Source organism: Pteropus vampyrus, unplaced genomic scaffold (assembly GCF_000151845.1).
Source record: "Pteropus vampyrus isolate Shadow unplaced genomic scaffold, Pvam_2.0 Scaffold12, whole genome shotgun sequence".
NCBI lineage: Eukaryota > Metazoa > Chordata > Mammalia > Chiroptera > Pteropodidae > Pteropus > Pteropus vampyrus.
Genome location: NW_011888793.1, coordinates 9,181,891 through 9,193,446, shown reverse-complemented (window position 1 = coordinate 9,193,446; position 11,556 = coordinate 9,181,891). Strand labels below are relative to the sequence as shown.

General features: G+C 29.2%; 1 protein-coding gene across 1 annotated transcript in view; it reads left to right on the top strand.

Moving 5' to 3' along the window:
• BCHE (butyrylcholinesterase) overlaps window positions 1-8,223 on the top strand; it is a 48,472-nt gene extending 40,249 nt beyond the window's left edge. Inside the window, exons 3-4 of the mRNA XM_011379955.2 lie at window positions 1,764-1,930; window positions 7,620-8,223. Of these exons, the coding sequence (XP_011378257.1) occupies window positions 1,764-1,930; window positions 7,620-7,744 (292 nt within the window). The 3' untranslated portion in view covers window positions 7,745-8,223. The remainder of the gene's footprint in view (window positions 1-1,763; window positions 1,931-7,619) is intronic.
• Window positions 8,224-11,556: the final 3,333 nt, after the last annotated feature.

The following is an 11,556-nucleotide window of genomic DNA, read 5'->3' as shown; positions in this document are numbered from 1 at the left end:
GGGATTGTAAATGACTAATTTACTAGAAGCCACATTGAATGATGGAGAATTCTGTGTGCTGAGCTTTTAGGAAAGTTCAACTAGAATTTTTCTTATATGATTTTGCTTGAGGTAGAATGGATCTTAGAGAAAGGCATGATTTACTAATCTTTATCACTTTAGTCTTCTGTTTATGATAAAAATACCTGTTATGATTTTATAGGTTTCTTGATTATTCTAGATACCACCCCCAGGTCAATAATTCTAAAATATTATATTCATAGTAAGCCAATTTAGTCAAAAATTCCTCAAGAATAGTAAATGCCTACAAGTTAAAATCTAAATCATTTTTTTCTGGCTGTCAGATCTTAATGTGATAACATTAATATCCTAAAGCTATAACACTTATAGGATCTCCTCTATCCTAGAATCCAACAAAACTCATTTTTCATTGTTTTAGTCTAAGATGAACACTTATTATTTGTGTCTATGTTAATTGTATTTCTTCTCTTTAGCTTTCCCAACTTTTCTTTCTGGTTCATTTCCTTGTTTCCTCTTCTTAATTCAGCTAGAATCTCATTTCTTCAGGTAATTTCCTTTCAGACATGTAATGATTGCTCCCTCTTCTGATGGTTTGTGTTTCTTTGTTTATGCTTGTTTTAGGCTGCCATATATTGTTGTTTTTTTGTTTTCATGGATATTCTTATTTGTAAATTTCCTGAGGAAGCTATGTTTCCATATTTATTTGTATTTCTAGAGTCTAGAGCAATATCTGACTCATAATTATAGCTTAAAAATATATTAAAGTAAAATCTATAGAATCTTTAGTGACTACTTACAGCCACTTTCAAAATGTTCACTCTTCAAGTTTCTGTTTTTATGACCTAGGTAATAATATATTATTGAGTGCTATGATGGTGTAAATGAACCCAAAACTATACATTTCTAAAAATATAGTCATATGTTATTGATTGAAAAATTACAATGAAAGATATAAGAAAAATCAGCATAAAGAGAGAGTATGAAGGCTCTAAATTGACTTAGCCACATGATGTTAAGGAATAAAGAAATTTCAAGCAGAGATAATTGCTGGGGCAAAGTCAAAGAAATGAAGTAAAGGAGGAAATGAGTAAGGAACTATCTCTAATTTCTGTTGGCTCATGAAGAGACTATCTGAAAATAAGCTTGGAAGTATGGGTGGCATCATGTTTATTAACCTTTATCTGAACCTACTGGGAAATTATTGAAAGGATTTTAAGCAATGAACTGATCTATAAGAATGTAAGATTAACTTAAAAGTGAGACTGAGGGCAGCTTCCTAAAGTAACAAGGTTATTACATAATAAGGAAGTGTATAAGAATAAGGCACTAAGAATAAGAACAAATGGAATAAAATAGATGCAAGAGACATTGAGTAGATGGTATTAATGTTCATTGTGAAAAGACTGGGGCTGGCATAAGGGAAACAGAAGTTAACACTGCTCTTTTGAGCATGTTTAAAAAGAAAACATTAGCACTATAAAAATAGAAAAATTTTTTCTCCCTGTATATTAAGCAGAAATGCATGTTAAAAAGTTCTTTGAATTTTACTTTCTATAATTTTAACTCACATATTGCTTCAAGGTACTAAAAACTTTCAACTCATTTACATTTGACATCATCAAAACAAATTTACAATTTTTTTCTGACTTTTTAAAAAGCTCTTTTTGGTTGTTGAGAATAATATTATTTTTTTTTATCTAACAATGATTTCAGTAGAATTATGTCTTTCTTTAATTTTTTAGAAATCCAAATGGGACCCAGAATAGTAGTACAAGATGGCCTGTCTTTAAAAGCACTGAACAAAAATATTTAACCTTGAATACAGAGTCACCAAAAATATACACTAAGCTACGGGCTCAACAATGCCGATTCTGGACACTATTTTTTCCTAAAGTCTTGGAAATGACAGGTGTGTTCTTTTAGTATTTGGTTAAATAATTGGTTGCGGATTATGTAAAAGGGGGAAAGGTAGACCATACAAGGCAAGGTTGCGATATTAATCTATGACTTTACAATTACTTGATTCCATTGGGTACATTATATTAAGAACGTTCTTACATCAAGTTTCGATATGTTCTGAGGGCTTACTATATAAGCAGCACTTTAGTAGTTAAATAAAGAAAATCAAAATAGAAATTTTCCCTTAGAAGAGTATAAAACTTATTAGTGTAACTAAAATAGGATACTACTTGCTATTCAGACAATATCTATGGAATTACCTAATGAATAATGACTAAATAAATATATAAAATCAATAATTTATACAATAAAAATAGAACAAATAAAATATTATCATAAATATAATTTATACTCAAAAAGAGATAAAAAGAATTTATTGATAAATATAATCCTTGATTTCTAAAGGGGAAAAAAACTAAAATTTACATGTTTAAAAACACAATCCAAATATTTCTAAATATTCCAAACTTGAAGGTATTAATCTAAGAATATGTACATGTATTACATAACACAATAAACAAATAGTAATTTAGTTAACTAAATCTTCAGGAAGTGATTACCTAGACATATAAAGAAATACTAAGAAAATTGATTCAAGTTATATTATTTCAAAATTCATTAGTAAGAAATTATTAAAATCAACTTGAACAATCAACTTGAGTGATCATATCTTTTCTGAGAAAAATTACATACATATCCAATTCGATGTCTGGTTTTAAAATGTCCAGCTGTTTATAACCCATGTGGCTCTTCTGGTCTATTCTCTACCTTAATTTTTCAAATAAATGTAATTGACTTTCAACTATCAGACATATAGTCCAGTTCCTTTACACTCTACCATTTTTTTCACTGTAACACCGTAATTTTCAGACTATATATTAGGATCAAAATATAGTAGATGTTTTCAGTTTCTTATTTAGAGAGAGAAGAGATTAGTTTCAGGCAAATATGAACATCCAGAGCTGTCTTTGATTGTTTAATATGCCTTTTTATCAGACATTACTCACCAAAATTATAATTATGTACTCCATCTGTTTGGGAAATTTTTCTAATATACCAGTGCTTTGTGTATTACCAAATGTTCTGTGACATAATATATATCCAGAGATGGGCTTCTGCATTCCTTGGCAGAGCTACAGTACTGCCCTTGTGTCCTCCGGGTGTGAATAATGATGAGGTAACTCGTTTAAACTGCCAAGAGACCAGAAGAGATTCCATTTAACATTCCGCAGATTATACATTCTTAATTGTTATTTAAAACATTTTAAAATGAGAGGGTCATAATTTGAGGAAAAATAAAAAATAAGAGTTGAGGGGATTGTAAATGACTAATTTACTAGAAGCCACACGAAGTTGTTCTGGTTCAGGTACATATGGTCTATTCTAATTTATTTGTTGGTAAAATAAAATTTGAATATCAATAATTTTTGAAGATACACTTCAAAATCTCTATTTATAGATACTCAACTGCCATAAAGCAGGTATAATAAACAAACTCCAAAATTTTAGGCTGGCTACTGTTCCATCTTCTCCAGTGCTGAACAACTTTCTAGTTTGAGCAACCCTGGATAGAAATATCAGATCTGCCGTGGATTAGTACCATGCTCTGGGATAGTTTCATGTGCCTTGAAAACATAATTTAATATTTTAGCACTATTCTTTTCAGATAAATCCTCTAAAAAGTTACAGTAAAGATATTTTATAAATTTTAGAGTAAATGTATATGATTTTACAATGATATATTTATTAATAATAAAAAATTACATTTAACAAAGCCAATTTAAAATCACATATTTTTAGGTTCTATAAATAATAAATAATAGCGGAGTTTAAAAAGGTTAAGAGCACATTTTCTTGCCATGCCTTATATTTTTGAAATTGCAAAACTTCAAACATTCTGATTTTTAATGTTTTGAAAATTGAGGTTATTCAGATGACCTGGGCAGAAGTTTTTATGAAAATATTATTTTTTAAAAATGCAGCTCTACAAGTAAAAGAAAATTGCAAAGAATAACTAAAGGGTGTATTTCTTCAAAGGAGACATATAATACTGATTTCACTCAAGATAGAAGTCCAATAAGCTTTATAAGTACCACTTGAGTAGTAGTTTACATTTGAGCAATAAATATTCTCATATAAAATGGTTGTTAAGACTAGTTTAAACACATAAATTCTAGCACTTAACTTTCAACTCTACTTTAGTACGTGCCTATGCTGTGATTGTACGCACCTGCAAGAAATAAAACGTACAATATTTGTTTCGAATGTTATCAAATTTAGAGTTTTCACTAAAAATGTACGGTACACTATCTCAGAATCATTTGTAAAAGAAAAAAATTAAACAGAGAAATGACTCTTTCAATGTCAATAAGATATCAATATTTTTCACTAAAAGTGGAAGAGTAAATTTATTTAAAGGAAAAAACATCTCTGACCTTCACATCTTCTCAATAAAAACAAATATTAGATATAGTACTTTCTCCTTTGGCCTTTGAATGAATCATGAAACATTGTTACTTGCCAAAACTAAAAAGGATCAAATATAAATTTAAGAGCTGGGATACCACTTGGATTGGTCACTTTGAAAAATTATTCACTGCTATTTGCTAATCAGTTAGCAAGCCGGGAAACCAAAAATGAGAGCAGAAAGCCTGTTTGGAAAAAAAAAAAAATCAAACTGTTTTGCTATTTTCATATTTTTGAATTTTCTATCTCATTAAAGCGAAACAAAACAAAACAAAAGGCTTTGGGTAACTTAATAATTAAATTAAATTATCTTTTTGTTTCACTTTAAAAGTACATGAAATCTTCACAAAGCCTATCCTGAGTTTATAGCAGTTCCATCTACTAACAAATCCACACTCAAAATTGTAACACTACAACTAGTAAATATGATCTATCGCATAAAAATTATGCATTCCTTGGTAATTTTAGTTGGTCGACAAACATAGAAATAAACAAGTAATAACAGGGACACAAGAGATTTTCAGTGAACTCTTAAAATACATGAAATATGGTGGGGGTTTTATTATAATATTCAGCAGAATTCAAAATCAATTTAATCTCTTCTTTCAACTTGACTTCCATTAACAATTTTGAGTTAACTCATCTTCCCGTGTTCTTTCCTATCTTCTCAGACTTGAAATGGACTCAGCTCCAGTGAAATATAGCTCACTCTTTTTTAATTGACAAAGTAAAATATAACTTTATTATTATAACTCTTTCTGTAGAGAATAAAGACTGACCTTTTTTTCTTTTTTCAAATGAGACTGCAATGTGGATAAAACAAAGATTACAAAAGTCCTGAAAAATAATGTCGATATGTTTGTGAACTACTGGTTTTGATCTAGCCTTACATAGATTCAATACAGAGCAAAGTTAGGAATAAATTTGTTGTGACAAGGGCAGTAAATTCATTAGTGGAGCTCCCAATAGGTACACAGAACTTGATTTCATAATATACATACCATTTCATCTATCCTTTACAAGAACACTGCAAAATAGGGACTATCAACCCCACTTATAGTTGGAAAACTAATTTGAAAAGTTAATTCGAAAAATTATGAATATTTTTCTGTCACTAATATAGGTAGTGGTCAAATTGGAATTTCAATCCATGTCACTTAAAACCTATACCTGATGTTCTTTTCTTTATCTCACACTGCAGTACTTTGTTAACTGAAAAACAAATACTTCTACATCTTGCAGATGGTAAATCTATAGACACTTAAATAACATTCCAGTTTTGGAGAAAAAGGAGAAGGATGGGGAAGAGAAAACTTTTAATTTTGGATTTTATTTATGTCATTGGAATCAAACTTTTTATTATTGTTTTATTATGATGTATTCAGTTCCTCTGGATTCTGTTAGAAAATAATTAAATGTTTTATATTTTATTGTCTCAATCAGTACTTCTAAATGAAAAATGTAGGCAGATTTATAGCATATTTGCACACTAAATCATATAGATGTTTGATTATGACACATAAGAAAACAATTGCATATGTATAAATTAATGGATTTGTAATTATTCCATCAACAAGAAAAGAAAATTAGATCTAGGACATATTCTCTAAGTATTAAAATTCATGGTGTAAATGCTAAATTACCAAGCATTTATTGGTTATATCAAAATTTTGTTCTTTCTGAACTTTAGAGTTCTTATTTCATGTAACATTTTAAACAGTTTTAATTATCATTAAAAAACAAAATAAGAGTGATCATTTGGTATGATATTTAATATCTTTCTTCCACAGCTAATAATGTTTTTTGACTCTTTAGAAAAGTTCTATCACTCACAAGGAAACTATAGTCATTAACCATTTAAAAGCCATTTTTACATAAAAACAGGACATTTTGTATAAATTCTCAAATGTTTATCTAATATCCAGGCATTACAAATATTTCAAACCTAAACTAATTTTAAATTACAGAGAATATTTTAATAGCTATACAAATATTTTCAATATTTTGATTTTTATATAAACTAAAAATAAATCACTGAATGTGCTCCATTGAATGAAAGGAAGAAGCTTTTTCTTCTATTTATATCATATGTGATCGTATGAACTGTCTTTTCTAAATCACTATCTTACAAAGTTATCATTAATTTCAAAATTCCTAAAAGTATATATTTAAAAAATTATAAGTCCTTATTTTTAGGACAATAGAAATAAATTAAAATTTTGTTTTTAATTCAATGATGATAGCTCATAATCTTAAAAGTTTAAAGAGTAAAAGAACTACCAAGGTACAAATTACTTATAAATTTAACTAATTTAAATCTTCTTCCAAACTTATCATATCTATTTATATTAGAAACATAAATATATTATCTTGCAATTTTGTAATTTGAGTTTCTATTCACAAACTTTATTCGTTAATGTAATACATTTTCAAATGAGTCAAAATTTCAAGGTTCTTGTAGTAGATAAACCATTTTTGGTTTATTGCCTCATTATTTCTGGTATAAACACCTTTCTCCCTTGACACACATATACACTTTACAAACTACTAAAAAGCAGAGATTGTATTAGTTGTCTTTGTAATTTGCAAAGCAATTAATAAACTGCTTTCCTATAGTAGTTTCAATAAACTGTTTTCGATGACTATGCATTGTTTGGAATTAAGATAAATTTTAATAGGATGAGTATAAGATCTATATAGAATGCCAATTGTCAAGTTATCGCTAAACAAAATATTGAGATATGAACATTTTCATTAGAAATAATACTCTGCTATATAATGATATATGTAAATAAGATTCATTAAATGAGAAGTTTGTAATGAGTAAGGAGTCAAGAAAATAGAATAGTATCTATATATCTTCTTAGAAACAAAAACAAATATATGTAATGTAATATAATTTCACAAAAAATATATACACTTATCTTTGAATTTTGTTTTATACATTTTATATTTTATATATATTTTATGCATATGTATTAGTTGCATTTTCACATACTGTATACAAATTTTATTAAAAGCTTTTCAGATAAAGAGAAAAGCTCACAAATAATGAAGAATAGAGAGTTCCTGTGCAGCATACTTGGATAAAATGGCATCTGTAATAAAAATTATTTTTAAACATAAACAGAGATTAAAATTTACATTAATTCAATTTATTCCATGTTTTACAGGAAATATTGATGAAGCAGAACAAGAATGGAAAACAGGATTCCATCGCTGGAACAATTACATGATGGACTGGAAAAATCAATTTAATGATTATACTAGCAAAAAAGAAAGTTGTGCAGGTCTCTAATTAATAGGTTTACCCTTTATAGAATGTTCATTTTCCTATAGATCAAGGCAAAAATATCAGTAGCTCTCTTTCTTACACACCTAGTAAGAAAGCTATTATATGGCTGAATAAAAATGCCAGAAGGATAATATAGATTTTTCACATCTTTCACTTAGCATTACACCTAGCATTTCAAAACCCAAATGGCTAGAACATGTTTAATTATATTTTACAATATAAAGTTTGGCAATTATGTGCATATTACAATGATTTGCAGCTTTAAACTTTCTCTTTCCCAAATAACTTTAATATTTTTTCCCAAAAAGTATCTGTATTCTGCTTTTAGTTGCATATTTATTTTCATTACCATTTATAAAAAGATATCTTTTAAAAATGAATTAGGACTTGAAACACTGGATACTATCTATAATATGCAATACTTTTTCCTCTAATTTATAAATTTAATGTCAATATGAATATAAAAACAAACAGAAAATAATTGGCCCTTTTATTTTTTATATAAAATGAGAGAGACTCAAAATAGGAAGCTTATTACTTGGATGGAAATAAAATGTTGCTACCAAGAGACAAAACATAAAATAAAATAATTACTTTGGTTTTATATTTTTAAAAATATGTATGCTTAAGAGTCCTCAGATTGTATATTCTTTCAACTTTTGCCCTTTCTCAACTCCCCACTCCCTGACTCTCCTCAAGCATATATATGTGAATACTTTTCCTATAACTCAAAAATAAAAAAGGTGGATGAAAAGTCCAAAGTCAGAAGTCATGTAACATATGGGATAGAAGAACCCTGGCTGGACCCAGAAATATCAGGATTTTCATAAGAAATCATTCAATTCCAAGAGAGAAATGTTTATACTTTCAATTGACAACTGACATTATTTTTATAATTTAAAAAAATTATGAAGCTATATTTACTAACTTGCATGACAAAGGAATACATCTAGTGAGTAAATTCACTGAATAGTTCACTAAAAGGGAGAAGTTTCAGAAAAGGGCAGTATTCATTGATTATGCTAATTAAGCATTGAAAACTAGCCCTTAGGATAGGATAAAGTGAGTCTATAGGGTTGTACACTGTTGGTTAATGCATATCCCATTGTTCATTTGTCTTAAATGAGATCCAGTATGGGTCTGCCATCCTCACTCAAAGTTCATGATACTTTATTAGCTTCAGCTAGTTAGAGAGAGTTATACAAGCCAAGTCAGTTTTGATAACACTTTAGTGCTGCTATAAATGAACATTTTTGCTTTATAGTTCTTCCTTCATCCCAAGATGAAGAAGAACACATATAATAGGTTAATTATCAGGCTTTTCATTCTACACAACCATCTTGATTTCAGGTGCCATTTTTCCAAATTCCATTTTGTGTTTCAGACTCATTTAATCCTCCTTTTGATGCAGAATCCTCTAATATATGAAATATTAGGATGATGCCTTTCAACAGCATTAAAGACCCTTTAAAAATACCCTTGATAATGGCAATAATTAGAAAAATGAAGCTAATGTTTGTAGAATACTTTTAAGCTGACTCATATGGCAAGTTCCAGGCATATGAAAAAATCCCGTGGACCACTTTGTCTCACCTTGGACAAGCAATTGGTTTGTTCTTGAATTTTATCTAGACACTCCTTGACTTACTCTGAAGCTTTTATCCAAGTGCCACAAGAAGTGTTAGCCTGCACATAAATCCCTCTATATTTCCTGGGTCCAGCACCTTTGCAAGAAGTTAGGTTAAGGCTTTTTAAAACCGTGCTTGTATAACAGAGTCTATATAGTTTTTCCCTACTATGATTGCCATTTAAAGGACAGTTTAAATGCAGGATTCTAATTCAGAGATCCCAAGCCAAAAGAGAAAATTGTTCGTAAAGTGATAGAAATCAGTGCCTCTGACCTCTTGGAGATTTGCATGTCCTCAGGCTCACAGATAAAAGAATTTGATGATTTGACGTATTAACAGTATATAAGTATTAAAAGGATAAAAAATGTTTTAAAACCCTTTTTACAGGACAGAGCGTGATGAGATATATTAGCATAAATACACAAAGCCGCAGAAGCTATCACCTACTTCTGGTAAATTTTTGAGGTGTGCTTCTCAAAAACGTGAGGGACAGTTATGTCTAAGATTACAGCGGAACAAGTGTAATTAGTCCAATCAGTGTTAGGACATTAGCTTTATGGTTTGCTGTTCATGTAATATTTATAAGGATTGAGGTAACAAATCACATACCTTAAAAATATTGCAACTAGTTTTGGTTTTCAAAAAAAAAAAAATGACTACTGAATCTTATCAGCATGAAGGGTATAATTTTTAAAGGTAAGGTAGTTAATCAGAAATTAAACTCCAGGGATAAATCTTAACATAATTGCAGCCGTGACATTTTTAGCAGATACTCTAATAAATGGAACCTTCCCAACATTACTGAAGAAGGAAGACAAATTCAACAGTTAGTAAAATTTCCAGTTGCAGCTGTAGCCTTACTGAATTCAGCAAAAGTATTCTCTTTATAAAGATAAAATATATTTTATAATTATAAATATATATTTATTGTGAATAAGAATATAATAATAAAATAATGTTTACATATGTAATATATATTATATTAGGGCCAGTTGTGATAAATAAAATAGTCATTTTGATATGTCATTGGCAAGTGCTACTATAATTGGAAAACAATTTATTTACAAATTTATTGAAAAGATATAATAGATCTATTGTGTAATTAGTAACAGAGTGAGGAATATTGTCAACCAAAATAGGGAGAAGTCATATCTGGTTACAAGTAGGTAGAAAACATAAAGCCTTTACATAGTAACATCACAAGTCTAATACTATATCCAAATGCAAACAACAACTAAAATTCAATTTTCCTGGAAAAAAAAAAGAAGAGGGATAAAAGAAAGAACAAGAGAGATGAGTGAGAGAGATGTAAGAAAAAAGGAAAGAAAGAGGGACAGAAGGAAGGAGAGAAAGAAGGGAGGAGGGAAAGAAGGGAATTGCTTGACTTGGCCCCAGCTTTCTTTAGTTTAGCTTACTTTGCTCTGTCTTGTCCCTGGTATAAAATCTCACCTTTAGAGTTAGAGAATACGCAGAAGAAGTGGCATAGCAATTTTAAAGATAAATGATAACACAAATAGCCATATACACAAAACACAAAACCAATTTATCTCACCAAAAGGAGGCTGGTTTTTTCTCCAGGCATTGTCCATTCTTAGGCCAGTTTAACTCTTTATAGTAATCTTAAAAGGTGAAAAAAACCTGAATTTCCTTATAGATTAAAGAGTAATGATTTCTCTGGAGAAGAAATTACAGGTCCTAGATTAGTAGTTACATATTAGAATCACCCGGCGAGTTACTAGAAATCTCAATATCCATGCCACACCCCATGCTAATTAAATCACAAGGTGAGGATGGGAGCCAGGCATCAGTATTCCTCACTAACCTACAACAAAGTTTGGTGTCTATATAAAGCAAAATTTGAGAATGAGCAACCCATTCTAAATAGTTAATTTAAAGAACTAGAGGAATATTCATACTGTTTTAGTACTTACAAGCTTAAAACTTGAAATTTTATGGAAGAAATGTGTTTGTTATTGATATCGAAAACCTAATTGTTTTCTCTGAATAAGAAACTGTAACAGAGATTAGTGATTCTGTAGAATAAATTTGGGGTGCCCATTTTTTTTCTAAAATCTCTACTCTGCAAAGTTATCTTTTCAGCATATTTTATGCTTTAGGGACAGTTTGAAAAATAAGAAGAAGTAAATGAAAAATATATAATATTTTATAATGGTTTACAACATAGCA